Raw genomic sequence first — 21,320 nt, 5'->3', positions numbered from 1 at the left:
CACCATAATTCTGGAACTCCTCGAGCAATTTCAACCAAACTTGGTACATAGATGATTTACTCTCTGGAAACAAATACTGTGGGGGTAAGACACCCCTACAACCCCTCGGGGTATGTGTTCTGTTAAGATACAGCCTGTAGCTGATAAAGGAGGAGAACCGGTGGTGTAGTGGCTAGCAAGTCTGCCTAATATGTAACACATCCCAGGTTCAAATCCCAGTAAGGGTATGGCTAGCTGATGAGAGCTAAACAGCTTGAAATGGATCCATACTAGTCTCCCTTTATTTATTTATCAGCACAAATACAACATATATATATATATATATATATATATATATATATATATATATATATATATATATATATATATATATATATATATATATATATATATATATATATATATATTGTGTTACAACCCCTGGTATGTCTAAATATGGGAGGAAGGTCACACTCCCTCTTTCTGTCCTTCGGCTTCATCACAGAAGACCATGCAGGCAGAAAACCATATTTTTATTTTTAATGTTGCCTTTTATATTTGTGTTGTATTTGTACTGATAAATAAATAAAGGGAGACTAAAGCTCGAAATAGATCTATCCTTGCATATATCCTATATATATATATATTCCTTTTGGAGTGGGGTGGAGGCTGTGTTCACATTTGATGCTTTTTCATCTGGTTTCGGCAGCCCAATCTGGAGTTGCAGGCAGGGTTAAAAAAAAGTGAGTTAATGCCTCTTTGAGAGTGGCTTATCCCAGCATGTGAAATGGGACCAAAGTTCCTTCTTATATCTTCCTTCCCTGGAGAAACGGCTGCAGAAACTTTCCCATAGGTGCCTCCAGTGCGATTCACCTGTGCCCCACAACTGTGGGAGATAAAACAAGAGCCGCACCTAGGCCATTTCAGAAGTGGCTGGCCTTCTTTCTAAGGGCTGAGAGAAAGTGACTGACTCAAAAATAAAAAGCCCAGCTGGCTTTGTGCTTAAGATAGGAGAACAACTAACTCCTGGTGTCCCATTTTCAGGAACTTGTACCCTTACATACCGGGAAGTCCCACACCGGGACTTTTGTTTCTCTCTGTCAGATGCATAAAAACTGAAGTTTATGCTTTAAAACAGCGGCCCAGGGGTGGGTTGCTACCGGCATTAATGCTGGTTTGGCACACAAAAATATTTGCTCCACAAGCATGCACTTTTGCACCTAAAAAGGTCTGTGTATGCGCACGTTAGAAAAGGGAAAAGAATTACACTTTTGTAGTGAAGATTGAAAAACCAAAAATCAAGATGGCGCCGCGGCTGATAGAACTCGTTTGGGGGCATGGCAGGCCGAGTTACTACCTACTCAGCCAAACTGGGCCGAACCGGTTCGGCTGAGTAGGCCACCTCTGCAGCGGCCCCCAACCTTTTCAGCTTTATAGGACTGGCAGTGTGGGGAGTTGAGACAGGATGGGTCCACAGGAGTGGCAGGTCAATGCATGCACAGTGCGGGCACCCACATATAAATCCAAATAAACAAACAAACATTGCGTGCCCACACAAATGGAGCTTCGTGTGCACACCCATTCACCCGCTGCTTGCCACAAGTGGAGCTGTGTGTCAGGATTCCAAGTAAGAGACCCAAAACAATCCAAACTCTGAGGCTAGAGTTTCCTCAAAATATAAATTTATTAGGAATGTCATATTGGCACAGCTGGTGAAAACCCGACTCTGAAGGACCTGGAGTTTTCCTCAGCCAAATCAAAACCCTAAGTTTTTATCTCTATCTTCCCCCTCATGGTTCCCACACCTCCAACCGGCCTCGCCGTGGCAGCCATGAAGAAGATGCTCCCAAAATGGCTTCAGGGCTGACAGTGTGTAGATGTGTGAACTTTTGCCCACCTCTTGTGCGGCCCGGTTCTGAATGGGTCACGGCCCAGAGGTTGGGGACCCCTGCTTTAAAATAGAATAGAATAACAGAGTTGGAAGGAACTTGGAAGTTTTCTAGTCCAACCCTAAGCAGGAAACCCTACGCCACTTCAGACAAATGTTTATCCAACCTCTTCTTTAAAACTTCCAGTGTTGGAGCATTTACAACTTCTGGAGGCAAGCTGTTCTACTGGTTAATTATTCCCACTGTTAAGACATTTCTCCTTAGTTCTAGGTTGCTTCTTGATTAGTTTCCACCCATTGCTCCTTGTTCTACCCGCAGGTGCTTTGGAGATTAGAATAAAACATCATGGTTGTTTTAAAAACACAACATCCGAATCACAGACAACAATTTCTAAAGAATGGCATGGATCATTTTCAAAGCCAGCAGCAATTAATCCCAAAAGGAAATTATATGAAGGTATGCTCAAGTAACACAACTGTTTTGTGAAGGCAAAGCAGTCTGCGCCGGTTGATTGCTACAGAAAGGATTGTCAGCATTTTTTTTAAAAAAAAAGTTTTTTGTTTTATTTTTCAACATACAAACATTTCATCTTCCCTTAAACAGTGTGTTGTCTGGGTACAAATATCTCTGTGCATCAGCTTTCAGCATTTACAACACCATTCACATTAATATTAATTCTCTAATATTAAAATCATAGTATATTAAACAATTAAACATTATTAACCTATTCATTTTCCTCTTAGCATATCTTCTAAAAAAATACATTTTTGTACGATTATCTTCCTCATCATAACACTAACAATTAGCATCTTGTTTATACCTCTATCTTAACATATTTTCTAGTCTTCTTTAATATTCTTTCCTTATTTCCAGGATTGTTAGACTTTTTAATCTAGAGCAGTGGTTCCCAACCTTTGTTTGGCCATGCCCCACCTAAGCATCTCTAAAATCCTGAGCCTCACCCCCTGTGACGTATAATTCTTACTTTACTCAAAAAGTGAACTCTACTCACACAGAGGAAGCCTAAAAGGCCATTAACTTGGTTGAAACAAGGTTCAAATTGCCCCCATTAAAAAACAAATTGGCCTCCTGTGGAGTCTGGGCTCCACGTTGGGAACCACTACGCTAGAGAGAACCAGCTTGCATAGGTTTAGTTGCCATGAAAATTACCGGGAGGGGTTTAGTTTACCCAGATTTCAAAAGAATAATTATCTGCATAGCTATGAAACTTCTTAATCCTTGAGACTATGACCAATACTTGAAGCTGTAATGTACATTGTTCATCGTTCTAACGTCACTGTTCGGGAATAAAAGATATTGGGTGTATTCCCTACTACCAGACACTGGATGGCTAAAAACAACGCAGACGCCACAGAATGAGGGCTCACAAATGATAACTAACTTTATCACAATGGACAAGGAGAAAAGTTTCTTCCTTTTACAGTTCCTTGTAGCCCCTTTGCCCACTTAAAAAGCTATCCCCCTAGGACCAAAAATCCCATCCTTTGCCCAATATTGAATAGGCGGCATACAAGATAGGAGGAATCTGCAGAGAATGTGACGAAACCTTTATTGGTAGCATTTCTGAGAAGTTCTGTTGTTGCTCATTTTAAAAAAAAAAAACTAGCTGAATACCCGTGCTCCGCTAGGAAACTATGTGTTCGGGCTTGATAAAGCGACATTTACAGCTTGAAAATTAATGAGTAGCTATGATCGGCCTCTCCTCTCCCCTTCTCTCCCTCAGGCTGGCCCCACAGAAGCTGTTGGAATAGAGTTATTTTCAGATGGGGAGGGGGAGTAGAACGTATAACTCCTTAGCATTAGAGCGTGTTAATAATAATATAAGAAATACTAATGATCTGGTGGTTGCTTCGAAAAATCCTTTCGTAGCGAGCACCTAGACGCCAAGAGGAACACATGAGGCTTTACAGCTCTGGAGATTTCTTGATGTCACATGAGTGGCATTTCATAGATAGATAGATAGATAGATAGATAGATAGATGATTGATAGATAGATAGATAGATAGATAGATAGATAGATAGATAGATAGATAGATAGATAGATAGACAGACAGACAGACAGACAGACAGACAGACAGACAGACAGACAGACAGACAGACAGACTGACTGACTGACTGACTGACTGACTGACTGACTGACTGACTGACTGACTGGATCTAATGCTGAAATAAGCCATCTGAGAAACAACTTTCAACTTTTCCTTGTAACTATCATCTCACAAGTGGCATTATCCACTAAAAACACAATTTTCACTCTTGCCACTAAGCCACCATCATGTCCTGGCATGTGGCTTCCTGGATTTGCATCCTTGGACTGAGAAATGGCTGATGATCTTTTCCTTCTATTCGATCCAACATCTCCACATTTCTGTAGATTCACTTTTGTCTCATTTGAGGCCTCTTGCGATGCATGGACTTCAGCTCCCAAGAATTCTCAACAGCGGGCCAGGCTGGCTTCCGAATTTTAGGAATGGTTAAGGTTAGGTTAAAGAGGTAAAGTTTCCCCTTGCACATATGTGTAGTCGTTCCTGACTCTAGGGGGCGGTGCTCATCTCCGTTTCAAAGTCGAAGAGCCAGCACTGTCTGAAGATGTCTCCGTGGTCATGTGGCCGCCAAAGGCGCACGGAACACTGTTACCTTCCCACCAAAGGTGGTCTCTATTTTTCTACTTGCATTTTTTACGTGCTTTCGAACTATTAGGTTGGGAGAAGCTGGGAGAAGTAATGGGAGCTCACTCCATTACGCGGCGCTAGGGATTCGAACCATTGAACTGGCGACCTTCTGATTGACAAGCTCAGTGTCTTAGCCACTGAGTCACCCTATGATTAAGGTTACAGGCCAGCAATATGTCTTTTCTGAGTTCCCACTTGGGTGTGATTACGGAAGACCAGGGTTCTCTGTGGATCAGTCCCCCAGTACACAATACTACTCTTCGGAGCAGAGACATCATTTAACTGGGAGAAAGTCAAGTGGCATTTTAAGGAAGGGAAAAATACACGAGCCATCACCCCAGCTCAGCTCCGTCGGTCAGCTAGCCTTCATGTCTTGGGGGGGAGCACACACACATGTACGGAGGCAGGTTGATGCAGGGGCGCAGGCGCACACACATTGCATTCTGGCACGCGCACACACACTTTGGGCACTCGGTCCAGAAAAGGTTAGCCGTCACTGGGGTAGACCAACAACAACTCACTATATTGTTGCTGGATTCGCTAAACCAAGGATTATCGCTCCGAGTCCCTCCGGGAAGAGGGGGCGGTCTAGAAATTTAATAAATTGTTGTTGTTGTTATTATTATTGTTGTTATTATTATTATTATTATTATTATTATTATTATTATTATTATTATTATTATTATTATTATTATTATTAGCAACTTTAGCATTCCTCCTCAGCCAGCACGTTTACTGAAGGATGTTGTGAGCTTTAGTGTGACATTTCTGTTAGATCGGGTAATGGAAAGGCACACTCAGGCTAAAGGCAACAACAGCTCTTTATTATAACACAACAAGTAAGAACAATCCAGGGAAGGTTGAGTCTGACAGCAGCCCTTTTATAGGGAGCTGCCAGACCCTTCGACCAAGAGGATTAAACCTTTTGGCGGCGGGAACAGAGGACCTTGGTGGAGACCATTATAACTGTAGCTAGTATCTAACAATTTCATTTCTACTTTCTTCCATATCTGGAGTAGTTAATCATGTGGGGCAAAGAAAACGTGAGGCATTAGAGAACAAAAGGAGTTTTACTTCCTCATGCCAGAGGGCGTAACAAAAGAAGTCCTAACGACTCCTAGCAAATACAAGAAGGAAACAATTAGCGTGCTTTGGAGGAGAAGAAATTAAGGAAGATGTCAATTTCTCTCCGTTCTCTTTCTGCCTGGTGGTGCCTTTTACCCACGAACTCATGGCATGTATGTGTCTAAGGGAGTTTAATGTAAGGGGTCTTCTGCTATACAGAGATGAAAAACAATACCTTCAGGGCATTTGTCCCCAAATGGGGGATCTGGCCAAAGCTTTCCTGGAAAGCCAGCATGCCACCTAAGCGGCCGATGAATTGGCTACTGGCTACCGACACCCTGTTCATAATAACAGAAGAGTTGGAAGGGACCTTGGCTGTCCTCCAGTCCCACCCCTGCTCAAGCAGGAAGCCCTGTAACATTTCAGACAAATGGCTGCCCAATCTCATCTTAAAAACATCCAGTGTTCGAGCAGCCACGACTTCTGGGGACAAACCGTTCCACTACTTAGTTGCTCTAACCGTCAGGAAAGTCCTCCTTAGTTCTAGGTTGCTTCTCTCCTTGATTAGTTTCCACCCATTGCTTCTTGTCCTGCCCTCAGGTGTTTTGGAGAATAGCTTGACTCCCTCTTCTTTTTTGGCAGCCCTCAAATATTGGAACACTGCTATCATGTCTCCACTAGTCCTTCTTTTCATTAGACTAGACATACCCATTTCCTGCCACCATTCTTCATATGTTTCAGTTCCCAGGTGAAAAAATATCTTCAGGGCATTTGTCACAAGATGGGGAACCTGGCCAAAACTTACCTCCACCCATTCCGTTTTTCCTGGAAAGCCAGCAGTCTACCAATGCAACTGATGAATTGGCTACTGGCACCCTGATCCAGTTACCTCAGTAGGTGTCTAACTGCCTTACCCAATCTAGGTGGGATGTGTGATCCAACATCCATAATTTCCCAGCAAGTAAGGCCATTGCTGAATCTTCCAGCAGTTGGAATCTCCTTGTCTGGATCAGAATCTTGATCTTATAGGTAAAGGTTCCCCTCATACATATGTGCTAGTCATTCCCGACTCTAGGGGCGGTGCTCATCTCCGTTTCCAAAGAGCCAGCGCTGTCCGAAGACATCTCCGTGGTCATGTGGTCATTCGGCATGACTAAATGCCAAAGGCGCACGGAACGCTGTTCCCTTCCCACCAAAGGTGGTTCCTATTTTTCTACTTGCATTTTTTACAACTGCTAGGTTGGCAGAAGTTGGGACAAATAACAGGATTCAAACCGCCGAACTGTCAACTTTTCTGATCCACAAGCTCAGCGTCTTGGCCATCGAGCCACTCCGTCCTCTTGATATCAACATGGCCTCAAAGGCATCTTTTCTCAAACGTAGACAGGCAGAGCCTGATATATTTATATCTATTTATTTGATTCCTATCCTGCCTTTCGTTCAGCGCAGGGGCATCTTCCGATTTCCCCCCCCCCCCTACAATAACCCCGTGTATGAGATAGGCAGAAGAACTTGCTGCATCTCTTCTGAATCTTCTTCTGTTCCTTTTAATAGTCTGCACAAAGAGAAGCTTCGAGACTAAGGAGAGACGGCCACATGCTAGCCGGGGAATTCTGGGAGTTGAAGTCCGCACATTTCTTTTCAGATGCTAAGGTTAAGAAACATGATTCTGAGATGACCTGAGGTTTCCTGCAGAGGCTTGGCCTGTGATTCCATTCTTTTCATTATTAGAACATCAAAACTCCATATTTTTTTGCAATGGCAGGAGTACAAGTGAACCAGAGAGTAGTGTTGATCAGTACTTAGAAAGCTACTGCGTTTACCAATGTGTCTTTTGGGTCTTCTAAGACGTTTTTAAGATGTACATCTCCCAATCCAGCACGCTAACCAGAAGTACACCTCCAAATGAATCATTTGTTTGCCCCACTATGTTACCTTGTTTGTTTTAATCTCATATCCGCTCCGCCCATCCAAATATAAAGAGGCACCAGAACGACAATGCCCTTGTTTTCCCTATAAGCATCGTACCACAAATCAAGGAGCCAGAGAGAAAGGCAAACAGGTAAGAGAGGAACTTAGATATTCATGGTGTTAAATCTTTTCAATTTGCGCCTGGGAATTGCTTGAGTCGAGCTATGAAGGAAAAGGATTTGATCCGGCTTTTTTCTGGGTTTTTTTCAAAGAATTTTTTATTTTTTAATTCTCTTATGTACCATTTTAAGTATACATTCATAGGATTGTTATTATTTTTTTACATTTATCATTCTTATACATTTATTATTTCATTTAATAAGTTTTAATATACAGTTTGGGTTGCTTTATTTACCGTCCCTTCCTCCTTTTGTAACACCACCTTCTTTTCCCTTTCTTTTCTCCCTCTTTCCCTTCTTTCTTCATTCCACCTCCCCTTCCCCTTCCTTCTTCCCTTCCCTTTCTCCTACTCCGTCTCTTCTCTGTTGTGTAGACGTTTGGTGATTTTCTTGGGAGGTGAGAGAAACATCGTTTGTCTGTGGGGGGGAGGTTTGCTACCGTGGCCAGAACATTCCTGGCTCTTGGAATCACTATGGAGAAGGCCAGGAAATAGGAAAAGTTTAGGTAACCCAATAGTGCCCTGGTAGTGACCGACAGACATTTTGAAGTCCTAGGTGGCTTAGTGGCTAAGACGCCGAGCTTTTTGATCAGAAAGCTCGACAGCTTAGTGGTTCGAATCCCTAGCACCACGTAACGGAATGAGCTCCCATTACTTGTCCCAGCTTCTGCCAACCTAGCAGTTTGAAAGCATGTAAAAAATGCAAGTAGCAAAACTCGGAACCGCAGTGGCGGGATTCAAATAATTCAACAAACGGTTCTTGGCCCTAATGATTGCTTCCAACAACCAGTTCACCAAACTGCTCAGAAACTTAACAATCGGTTCTCCCAAAATGGTGCTAACTGGCTGAATCCCACCACTGCCTTCAGTGTTTAGTCATGCTGGCCACATGACTAAGGAGACGTTTTCGGACAGCGCTGGCTCTTTGGCTTTGAAACGGAGATGAGCACCGTCCCCTAGAGTCGGGAACGACTAGCACATATGTGCGAGGGGAATCTTTACCTTAGGTATCTAGAGAGCTTCATTTCAATCCATCATTCCTCATGGACCTCTTTGAGGAAGGATTGCAGAAGTTGTGGACTCACCCAAAGTGCCAAGTTTTACTTCCCCCTGCAGTGAAATACATTTTAAGCATTTGCAGGTTTATTTACTCCTTTGTGTATTAATTTCGATTTTTGTGCCACATCTGACAAGGTTTCTCCATCTCGTGAGATTTTGAGGCAGGAGGCAACTGGGATGTTACATGAAGTTATATAATACTAGGTCTGGCTCAATTCACAAATTTGCAGCTGTTGCTTTCATCTTTTTCTCTAATTTGCATAGGGAAAAAAGGCACACCTGCCCAGGGACCAAAGAGTCACCTCTGATATCCTCAAATATATCCCTTTTTTTCGACCTGTAGGCACAGCTACTACTTTAGCGCTCATTCTAATTGCTTCCTGCTAGCTATGATCTATTGTTTTCCATTTGCATGTTGTGGGCCTTTAAAGCACAGAGTGTTTGTTCTAGTTAAAGATATCTCGAAACAAGATATCTCAGTCACTCAGCCTGTTAATTATTTAAAAGATCCATCAGCTGCTGTTTTATGTGTGTGTGTGTGTGGGGGGGAAATAGCACTGGGCTTGATACCATCCATATGCTCATTTGTGCAAAATAGTCCAGAAGAATTAAAACTAAACACAATAATGGCACAAAATGGCTTTTTATAGCAAACTGCAATAAAACTCTATAATTTGATTAAAGAGTAGAGGTAGAGTTAAAATGTTTAACTCTACCTCTACTCTAGATTAGAATTAAAGAAAGGTGCAAGAAGTTTTTTTAAAAAACCTTCTTTGTCCCTTGTTAGGAGTCTTTAAAAATTTGTTTGAAAATATTAATAGCAAGGTATTAAAAACTGGAGCACCGATAGAAAAAATATTGATAAATGGCATTTATACGATGAAGTGGATGGGCGGGTAAAAAAAACCCCAGACCTTCTAGATACATTATGATGATTCAAAGAAAGCTAACCAACAAAAAAGATTATACAATACTACCTGTGTTTCCCCCAAAATAAGACCTATCTTGAAAACAAGCCCCTACTCCCAAAATAAGCCCTAGTTAAGACCCTGCCCACCTGGGTACATGGGGTGGGGCGAGATGCACAGGTACAAATCAAGCTAGGGTGGGGATGGGGAGTGGAGCTGCTTACTTTCGGACAATTACAGCCAGATCTCTCACACCAAGACACTTGCCTCGCCTTGCCAGCTCACTTCTTCTGTGGTTGCTGCTTGTGCGTGTCACCCTCTGACCTCCCTTTCACCATCAGAGGTGCCATCAAAGCTCATTTCTCAGGTGTGGAGGCCTTTCCTGAAGGCCTCTGATGACAAAATGGAGGCTGGGGGGCACTCACTGCATGTGGGCATAGGCAAGCAGCCGCAGAAGTGGGCCGGCAGTGACCACAAGATATCCCCTGAAAATAAGATCTAATGCTGGTTTTGAAGGCAAAAAATAAAATAAAATAAGACCAGGTCTTATTTTTTTTGGGGGGGGGGGTGGTCCTGATGGCATTATAAATTTATTGAGATTCATCATAAAATGCAGCAGCCTTGCAATTCTTGAAGTACTGCCGCACAGGGAAGAGGGTATATACATATTTTCTCCCTAGCACTCAAGAATCCAACAAGAAGTCACAAACTGAAGCTACGTAGGGAAAGATTCAAACTTGGTAAGATGGCATCTCCTGATTATGACTGTTATGAAACAGTTGGACAACCTACCTCCTGGAGTTGTGGTGGCTTCATCCTTAGGAGTGTTGAAGCAAAGGTTGGATCGTTAATGGTCTGAAATCATGCGTCTCAATCTTGGCAACTTCAAGAAGTGTGGACTTCAACTCCTAGAATTCCCCAGCCAGCCTTGCTTCTCAGCAATTTTAAGAAGTGTGGACTTCAACTCCCAGAATTCCGCAGTCAGCAAAGGGACTCTCTATAGATTTGAAATTCAATTTTTGTCAACAGCCTCATAATTCTTCAACTCTTGCCTAGTTACTCTGCCAAGGCATCAACCCCAGATACAACCAGATTCAGACGTTTGTACAGTATTTGTATTTAAATGCAAGCACATTTAGTTTTCCCTGTGGCTCTCAGCCAAACCTAAAGTGCCCAACAAAAGATAGAATTTGTCATTTAGGGTGGAGAAGGCTAGGTCATGAAGAATTGGGAAATCTTAGTTATTTCTAAGCCATCATGAATACAAGGTAATTTTTATTTCCTCCACTGTAAATTCACACCTTTGAAGCAACATTTCTCCCAAATATGCTCATTATTTTTCCAGTCAGAGAATTTTAGAGATAAAAAATTTTATATAAAAAAAACCCTATCCAACTCATGATTCACCAGTTTCATTAGCCTCCCTCCAAGTTCTCCGTTGTTCATTTGACATATTAATTCTCTCTTGCTCTTTCTCCCTACAAATTTCTAACCTGAAGAAATTCGCTGTTGGATCATTTATTTCTGCAAACCGAAAGTTCTCCATTCCCAGAAAACAATGAAGTACCTTCTTTTTTTCGCTGCTTTGATCGCTACAGGTAAGTCCGGTAAATACTTGGAACATAGCCTCTAGACTGGGAGGGCGGAAGGCGAAGTGTGATGAAATATTTATCCACTGTATTTGGAGATTATTGATTGATTAACATTAACATCCATGGTGCTCTCTGAGCTTGCTGGTTTTCTTACAGATGTTTCATTACCCTGATAAAGCACCTTGATGGTGTTACCTAGGTGGGTAATGAGCGACCAGTGTATTGATGCATAAGCCACGATTAGGACCAAGTTTTTACAGGGTCAGAGAAGGTGCACGGGTCACCATTCCATGGAAAAAGAATTAGATCAGAAAGCATAAATAAATAAATCATTAGTGATGCTTTTCCATTCAAAATTATTGTTATTTTATTTTCCCCCACCCCAAACAGCAAATGCCCTGGTCTGCCAATGTTCTACACCACCGTGTAAAGAAGCAACTTGTCCAGATGCAGAGAAATGTTATTCAACTCAGACGGAAATCTTTACTGGTAAATGCTGACACTTCCTGTTTGCTTTTCTGAATATCTACTTCCAGGAACTTTTTTCAATTGAAAGAGAGGGAAGGAGGGAGGGAAAGAGGAAGAATGGAGAGGAGAGGAGAGGAGAGGAGAGGAGAGAAAGAGAAGAAGGAAAAGAGAGGGAGAGGAGAGAGAGAGAGAAAGAAAGAAAAAGAAAGAAAGAAAGGAAGGAAGGAAGAAAGAAAGAAAGAAAGAAAGGTGGGAAGCGAAAGAGAGAGAGAAAGATGGGAAGCAAAAGAGAGAGAGAGAGAAAGAGAGAAGAAGGAGAGAAGAAGATCGAGTTCCCAATACCAACTCACTTCTGAGAAAAACAGGGGTAGAGACAAATTTTCAGCATCCACATTAGCCTGGTGTTTGGCCAATCTCCTGGAAAAGTCTAATTTTGGATTAGTAAAAGAGCTAACAGTTATCAAAACAAGGAAGGCTGCCCTGATTGCCTCCACAGAAAAGCCAAGCTTCCAATTCTCGTACAATCGAAAACTCGAAGAAGCAGGTAAAAATTCTGCCACACTCAGTGGCTCAGTGGGTAAGACGCTGAGCTTGTCAACCAGAAAGGTCGGCAGTTCAGCAGTTCGAATCCCTAGCGCTGTGTAACGGCTCCTGTTACTTGTCCCAGCTTCTGCCATCCTAGCAGTTCGAAAGCATGTAAAAATGCAAGTAGAAAAATAGCAACCACTTTTAGTGGGACGCAACACCATGTTTAGTCATGCTGGCTACATGATGGCAGAGAGGTCTTCGGAAAGCGCTGGCTCTTCGGCTTTGAAACAGAGATGAGCACCGCCCCCTAGAGTTGAGAATGGCTAGCACATATGTGCGAGGGGAACCTTTACATTTACCTAAAATGCCTGTATTTGAGAGTCTCCTTTAAAAGTCACCATTCCATTAATATTTTGGGGATACACACACACACCTCCAATGATCCCTGTTGCAGTCTCTGTTCATTTAAAACTGGAGTGTGGAGTGGGGTGGGGAGGTAGAGATGGAGTTTAAGCATCATGGCTGAAAAGTCCTTGAAGTTACCTTTCCACAATGCCAGGAAATTGTGAAAATTTATACCACGTTTAATTGTTGGGGAACTTAGCCGAGTCTCTGTAGACCTAAAAGGTGAAGGCACAGGATCTTAACTCCACACCTGGACTCTACTGAGAAGTGTCAATTGGGGGGGGGGAGGCTCCCCCCTAGAAGTATGAAATATTTGGGGGGATATTGAAAGAGGCAGAATACTATATTTCCCCAAAGGAGAAATGGAGCTTCCTGCATAGTAAAACAGCCTCCAGCCGATGGAGAAATCTTTAGAAATGGATATTTGTGCCCCATTTAGAAATCCACGCCAATCTATTCATAAACAAAATAGCTTTAACTCAAATGAAGGAATTAAAGAAGGACAGTAGATGGTCTTCACCCCTTTCATCGAGAAAAGTGGAAACAAAAATGGGCCCATTAAGAAAGGCAGGCTAGAGGAAATAGATAACAGCATAAAATTAATTACATCTCTTTGGCAGGATTAAGCCAAGGGGAAGCTTTAGACCAGTAATGTCTATCCTGTTTGTTGTGTGCTGAAAGCGCATGAGTTTACCCATAATGCGCCGCCACCATCCGCGCGCCTGCACAGTGGAGCTGAGCTGGAGCGACGGCTTGCGCGCCTACAGATAGGGCTTTGCGCGCCATCTGTGGCACGCTTGCCATAGGTTTGCCATCCTGGCTGTATACCCATTACTAGCCTTTATGGAAACAAGCCAGCCAAAATCAAATAACAAACCACACAAAGCAAACCTCCAAATTAAAAAGTTTCTTGGCTTTTCTCCCTGCAAACGTTTTTCGTCTCATCCAAAAAGCTTTTTCGAGAAACGTTTTCAAGGGGAAGAAATCAAGAAGGTCCAATTGCCGTTTGTAAGTAGTCCCTTGGGGTCTACCGAGCAGTGCTTTTAACGAATGGCAACCGTTGTCTTTTCAGCTCCTTTGTAACACAGTTTTCCTCTCCTTTCTCTGCAGGGAAAAAAGACCCAACACTTGAAGCAACAATGAAAGGCTGCCAGTCCAACAAATTGGAGCCAAAAATCTGCGAACGAGGCTTTGTCATCATGTCCTCTGAAAAGGATTTTTATCTGATGAACAATGTTAGATGCTGTAATAACACAGATTCATGCAATGAGAATATTACTGCATGTAGGTGGCATTGTCGTTCGTTTTTTAAACCTGCTTTTATTTGCATTTCTGCCCCCCATCCACCCCGATTCCCATTTCATCCTGCCCCCCCATTTTAATAGCAATCTCTCTGGATGGAACTCTCCCCCCCCCCCCAAATTTTTTATTGTTTTAATTAAACAAGAACACACACAAAAAAGAATCATCCTTCGTTACATCTTGTAGAAAGCATGTCGATTGGTTACAAATAGATTTCGTGCGTTATTACCACAATCATTATTGTGGTAATATTGAATTGTACATTTTAAATCAAAAATATTTATGTATTTTACTATCAATGTACCACCATTCTCATTTAACTAGAATTATTTGAACGTGCTTTTATCTGGAATCATTTGTGTTTAAAGACACAACCACCTACTGGCATTCATTAACTATTCCTATAAACCTCCAATACTTACCCTTTTATAACATATTCTGGAAAAAAAATCAATTAATAAGATATCTAAACATTTCCTTCCCCCCCTTTTTCCCCCAGCTCACTATTTAAGGCTTATATCTAATTGCTTTTACCAATGGCAACACAAATAGAAATCATTAAACATTATCCATTAGCATTTCCTTATTATTATTGTAATTAGCTAAAAATTATTTACTATTTATTTCACATCTCCTCTCATCAGACCCAAGAAAGATTTTACTAACAAATTTTTGTTTAGATTTTGTTATAAAGATGGATGGAATTCGTATAGTTAGGTGACTGTATTTATAATGCACCAGGTAAACAAGGAACATTAGGCTTAAATGTCTAAATCGTCCATTAAAATGTCTGGACCTCAGGAAATTAGACTTAAATGTCCATTCAATCCAAAGCAGAGGTCGTACCTCCAGCTGTTGATTTCACAACAGCACCGTTCATTGTGCAGAGAATGAACATCTGTCCTTCTATAAATTTGGGGGAGTGGTATCCCCCAAAACAGAACTGGATAAGATTTCCCCTCCCAAATAAACCTGGGATAATTTTGCTCATGGAAGTAGCGCAGAAGTTTCGGCTCGGTTGCTAACTCATTGTTGTCTTAATTCTTCCAGCACTTAACAACACTAGACCCAACAGTAATCTGGTTTGCCCATCGTGCTTTGCTTTCGCTAAAACATGTGAGGACAAATTAATGAAATGCAACGATCTCCAGAAGAAATGCTTCAGTATGAACGGGAAAGTCATAACAGGTAAATCAGTCTTGTGGGCCGCCAGTGGAGCTGGCAGCAGATTCAGACAGTAAGGAGGTGGGGGAGGAACATGGGCCAGTCCTGAAGGCTCTGATGAGGGCTCTGTGTCGGAGGCAGAGAGGAGGCCAGAGCCGTATGCCAGTTATCAGCTGGTGTCAGAGTCAGACATCAGTGAGGCAGACGAACAGCTGGAGCCTGTTCCCAGTGTGTGCATGCGCAAAGTTGCCAGACGAAGGGAACAACTAAAGAGCAGGGGTCGACTTGGGAGTAAGTCTAGACGATGAATGGCTCCTCCCAGAGGAAATAAAAGAGGAGTGAAAGAGGAGTGGAGTTTGCAGGAGACAATTAGTTTGCTTAATTGGTTTGCGGTTCTCCAAGACTCCTTGAAAAGTTTTGGCCTGGCAGTTCTCCAAGACAGATAAGGTCTGTGACTATAACTCCTCCTTTGAAAGACTTTGCTGGATGTGAATGAGCACAAAATTCACTGTAAATTAAGAAATGGGGATTTTGCCGGGACAAGGAGTTTGTTCCATGCTCTTGGGAAGCCTCGATCAGAACAATCAGAAACTTCGCATAGATTCATTACATTTTAATCCAGACTCTCATCCCAAAAGCTGTATCCGCTTCTAACAGTCTCGACTTAACCACAGTTGAGCTGTGGGATTTCTATTGCTAAGCAAGGTGGTGGCTAAATGAGGTGCGCCCGATTTTTGGGCCGTTTTTGCCATGGCTGTTAAGGGGATTCACTGCAATTGTTAAGTAAATCAAATGGTCATTAAGTAAAGCTGGTTTCCCCCATTGGCTTGGCTTGTCGGATGCCTGGTGGGAAGGTCACAAGTGGCTCTCTCACAGCACGACACTGCAACAGTCCTAAATATGGGCCCATTTTCCAGGCACCCAAATCATGAAACATGTGACCATGGAGATGCTGTGATAGGAGTTAAGTCACTTTTTTTCAGTGCCACAGTAACTTTGAACAGTCTCTAAGGGAATGGTTGTAAGTTGAGAACTACCTGTAGGAGAAGGAGAAATGTTCCATTAGTCTGAGCACATCATCAAATGGGTGGAAAAATATCGGAAGTCAAGGCAAGGGCTGTGTTGCTATTAAGGTCATTGGAAGAGCTGTTAACCCTTGTTCTTATACCTTCCGACCAGAAATTCTGAAAGGGTCACGGTGGCTCAGTGGCTAAGATGTTGAGCTTGTCGATCAGAAAGGTCGGGAGTTCGGCGGTTCGAATCCCTAGCACAGCGTAATAGAGTGAGCTCCTGTGACTTGTCCCAGCTTCTGCCAACCTAGCAGTTCGAAAGCAGGTTAAAATGCAAGTCGAAAAATAAGAACCACCTTTGGTGGGAAGGGAACAGCATTCCGTGCACCTTCAGCATTTAGTCATGCTGACCATATGACCACGGAGACGTCTTCGGACAGCGCTGGCTCTTCGGCTTTGAAACGGAGATGAGCACCGCCCCCTAGAGTCGGAAATGACTAGCACATATTTACCTTGTAGAAATTCTGAGCGTTTTCTGCCATTCCATAATGGGCAATACACAAAAAGTCCTATGGAAAAAAACGCAACTGCCACTCTCTTCTCTATGGCACAGTTCCAACTGTGTCTTGAGCCATGTACCCGCTGCAAACTTTCCAGACCTCAATTACAGGTAGTCCTTGACATGACCACAATGGAGCCCCCGGGTGACTGTTGTTAACTGAGACATTTGTTAAGTGAGTTTTGCCCCACATTACAACCTTCCTTTGCCACAGTTGTTAAGAGAATCACTGCAATTGTTAAGTTAGCAACCTGGTTGTTAAGTAAATCCGGCTTCCCCGTTGATTTTGCTTGTCAAAAGGTTGCAAAAGGGGGTCCCATGACCGTGGAGCACAGTAAAGGACATAAATATGAAGCTCTAAATATGCATTTTGATCCCGTGGTCACAGGGATGCTGCAAATGTGAAAAAACGTCATGTCACTTTTTTCAGTGCCACTGTAACTTTGAACGGTCAATGAACTGTTGTATGTCAAGGACTACCTGTAATCCAATAGGAAGGCAGAAGATAACAACAGCACTAGCACTTAGACATATATTGTTTCACAACGCTTTACAGCCCTCTCTAAGAGGTTTACAGAGTCAGTCTCTTGCCTGCAGTAATCTGGGTCTTTATGTTACCAACCATGGAAGGATAGAAGGCTGAGTTAACCTTGAGCCAGTGAGAATCGCACTGCTGACAGTTGGCAGAATTAGCCTGCAATCATTGCACCACCACGGCTCAGATAAAAAGTGCAGACATTCCGTTGGTTTTACTACCAATTCATTGATTTAGGCATGCGACAAGTCAAACAAGTCAGGATCTGAGGAATTGCCTGCCAAGAATAAAAATTAAAAAAAAAAAAGCAATTCACTCGTGTTTAGTGAAAATGGCAGGGGATGGAAGAGGAAGGACACAGTTGAGCCAAATTCAGCATCACTCCTGGGGAGAAAAACATGCTAATTCTAGCCCCTCCCCTATCCTTTGATTTCACAGATAAAGCTGCACCTCAAGATTTCATTGCCAAGGGATGTGCTGTTGAAAACAACATCTTCAAAACAGGTGTCAACCTGACCTTTGGAAACGCAACTTACGCACTTGAAATGGTCAAACTTCAGGATGCCAAAGATGGTGCCAGCCAGATTTCCAGTTGCCTATCTTTTGCAATCTTTCTGCCCAGTGTCCTTTGGTTGCTACTGGACAAATCCCTGTATTAACCCCAACCTGCCAATGACCTCTTGACTCAAATGGGGGGGGAGGGGGGATCTCCCATTGAATTGTATCAAAGAAGGCATAAATCCAAGAGGTTTTGGCTTCAGCAATTGCTGGAGTCCATTGGTGTCTCAATTGCTGGTTTGTGAGTCTCTCTCTGTATGTCTCTGTCTCTCTCTCTCTCTGTCTTTTCTCTTTGTTCAGTAAAAAGGGATTTTAATGTATCTAATTAATGCACATCTTAAATAAGAATAGAAATGAATGTTGGTGTTAAGGATGTCACGCAAGTAAAGTAATCCCAACGATACAGATATCGTTTAGTTTAATGAGCTTTTTACATAGTGCTTTGAAAAGGCTTGGTTAAGATTGGAATAGATTAATTGGTTTAAATAATTAAGCTTCCAACGATTGAGTTAAGGCTACAATCATCATACTGAAGAACAAAAATATATATTGGCGTGTCGTTTTTTTTTCTGATGATGTATGATTCCCAGCTAAGGGGCACCATTGTGTATGTGTGCGTGTGACGGTGTAATCGAATGCCTCTTATAAGACAATGCCATCTTTCATTTTTTCTTACATTTAAAAAAAATCAACTCAAAATAAATGTGTCTGGCAATTATTATTTAAATAAAAAAACAAATTAGCAAACTGTGTTCAGAAGTAAATCAATGGGATCTATTTTCATATAAATGCAGTGGTGGGATTCAGCCGGTTCGGACCAGCTCGGGCAAACCGGTAGTTATGTCCAGCGGCTGGGCCCACCCACCCACCCTGGCGCTATCCCGTCTATATAATCACCGTGGTTTTGATGCAGTGCACATGTGCGCAAGGCCCATGCTCACATTTTCGATTCTGGGCTAACTGGTTGTTAACATGTGAAGCCCACATCTGTATAAATGGGTATAAGGTCATTGATGGAGACAGGATTTGGAGCATGTTCATAGAATTTTAGGGCTGGAAGGGACTTTGGAGGTCTTCTAGTCTAACCCCCTGGCCAAGGCAGGAGTTCTTATTCCATCCCGGACAAATGGATATCCAATCTTTTCTTGAAAACCTTCAGCGACTGTCATCCCATCACCCTGGAAGGCAAGCTGTTTCATTGACTAATTGGTCTCCTTGCCAAGAAGTTTCTTCTTACTTTTAGGTTGGTTCTCTCCTTGATTGGTTTCGACCCATTGCTTCTTGTCTTGCCCTCAGTGAATCAATTGCAAGTTATCCATTGTTTCCTTCTGTTCCTTGGTCATGTTTTGCTTAAGAAAACTCAGGTTTTACTGATAGCTTCCAACTGCCAGGATGACACTAGATCAAGATGAAACTTAAGCCTTCCAAGAGTCGGTTTTAGGGTTTGTCCTGGAAAAGACCATGTTTTGTCTTGATTATTTTTTCTTCTTCCTTGTATTTGCATCCTCTCTCTTAAGATTGTGAACCCCCATTGACCATGAATATTGACCTGTGATAGATAGAATGGAATGGAATGGAATAGAATAAAATAGGGAATAGAATAGAATAGAATAGAATTTCTTATTGGGCAAGTGTGATTGGACACACAAGGAATTTGTCTTTGGTGCATAGGCTCTCAGTGTACATAATGAAAAATAAAATAGAATACATTCATCAAGAATCATAAAATACAACACTTGGTGATAGTTATGGGTTAATAATAAACAAATTATACTAGGAAACAAACAACAATATACATTTTAAAGGTACAAGCAACATGGTTATAGTCATAAGTGAGAAGAGATGGGTACTAGGAAGGATGAGAAGAATAATAGTAATACAGTCTTAGTAGATAATTTGACAGTATTGTGGGAATTAGCTGTTTAGCAGAGTGATTGCATTCAGGAAAAAAACCTGTCTTAGTTTTTAGTGTCTAGTTGTTCTGGTGTGCAGTGCCCTATAGCGTCATTTTGAGGGTAGAAGTTGAAACAATTTAGGTCCAGGATGTGAGGGGTCTGTAGATATTATATGAGAGGATGATACAAAGAAACCGACTTATGTGAAGCAAGGTTAATGGGTGTAACCAGAAACCTTAGCCAGAACCTACCGGTATGGTTAATTATTGCAATGGCTAAAGTTAAATAAATTACATTCCGTCTCAGTGAGCTGAGAACTAGGCTGACATTCTGAGGTGCAATATTTTGGTTCTGTATGTGTGGTAAACACAGCCATTGAAATGTCATCAACAACCCACACCACTTCTGAGCGAGTTTGGGCGCACAATGCATTAGCAATCCTTCAAAGAACTCCTACTTGGCATCTGGCCATCTGTGAGAAGAGTCTGTCACATTGTATTTTCTTTGATCAGCGCATGATTAGAAAAGTAAACGATCAGTACTTCTTTTGCCTTTGACTTCAGCATTTCTCAACGTGGGAAAAGCACTACAAGTAGTCCTTATTGTCTATGGGGATTCTCAGTCATCCAGGTCATGGTTGTCCCAAAGGTGCTTTGGGATGAAAGGATGGGATGGATGGAGGATGAAATCCTTCCTTCATCCACCATTCAATCAGAACTGAAGAAGCTTCTTGGATGAAAAGCTAAATGCCTTCAAAGAAAATCTAAGAAGGTCCAGTCACCTTTTGAAAAAGCACCTCTGGGACAAGTAGTCCTTAGTTTACACATGGAACCTTTACCTTTACCTAATCCACTCATTCTTATCTAACAAAACTCAAATATAGATAGGTAGGAGGTAGGTAGGTAGGTAGGTAGGTAGGAAGGAAGGAAGGAAGGAAGAAAGAAAGAAAGAAAGAAAGAAAGAAAGAAAGAAAGAAAGAAAGAAAGAAAGAACAGTTCTGTATGGCTTAAAGCTCATTTTAAAAAGTGGCAACAGCAACAAAAAAGAAGTCTTCAAATTGAATAAACCAAATCTGACATATTGGTAAAAACGTGACGCCAAGATAAGAAGGATTTCCTTCTCAGTGGCTTGGTGGGTAAGTGAGGTCTGGTCATCTACTTTCAGAAATTACTATATATTTTGCCTTGATTGTAGTCTTTTGCAAGCACACGAAGCTATATGAGAATTTAATTGAATCCCTGTTTTATAGTGGGAGCTTTTAACAAGTTCAATTAGCTAATCTTGTTTGCTTGCATAATGTTTGGAACGGCTCCCAACCCATTTTGGAACGGCTCCCAACCCATTCACATGTTGCTAGGAGTAAATATGTACATGTGAAACGCCAACACCCACACACGTGATCTCAAAAAGCTAACAAACCACATCGGATAACATATCACCAGAAACCCCTGGAGATAATCAACTGGGAAGTACTTCTTGGTTAAAAGTATTCTGTTCCATTTCTATAACAGATACATCAATGTGTCCGGGGAGTCAGTACAAATTGAAGAATCTTTAGGTTTTTCTCTCTCTTTTAGCTCTTTATTGGAAATAATCTTTTTTTCCCCTGTATTATTGACTTT

General features: G+C 41.9%; 1 protein-coding gene across 1 annotated transcript; it reads left to right on the top strand.

Moving 5' to 3' along the window:
- Positions 1 to 2,211: 2,211 nt before the first annotated feature.
- LOC309396815 (uncharacterized protein) lies at positions 2,212 to 18,523 on the top strand. Its single transcript, XM_081962274.1, has 6 exons — positions 2,212 to 2,324; positions 11,182 to 11,280; positions 11,665 to 11,763; positions 13,786 to 13,959; positions 15,028 to 15,165; positions 17,684 to 18,523. Exons 2-6 carry the CDS (start codon positions 11,241 to 11,243, stop codon positions 17,902 to 17,904), a joined length of 672 nt encoding a protein of 223 aa, XP_081818400.1. The 5' UTR covers positions 2,212 to 2,324; positions 11,182 to 11,240; the 3' UTR covers positions 17,905 to 18,523.
- The last annotated feature ends 2,797 nt before the right edge of the window (positions 18,524 to 21,320 follow it).

This window comes from Natrix helvetica, assembly GCF_964273705.1.
Source record: "Natrix helvetica genome assembly, chromosome: 9".
Classification (NCBI taxonomy): domain Eukaryota; kingdom Metazoa; phylum Chordata; class Lepidosauria; order Squamata; family Natricidae; genus Natrix; species Natrix helvetica.
This window is presented reverse-complemented; position numbering and strand designations above follow the sequence as displayed.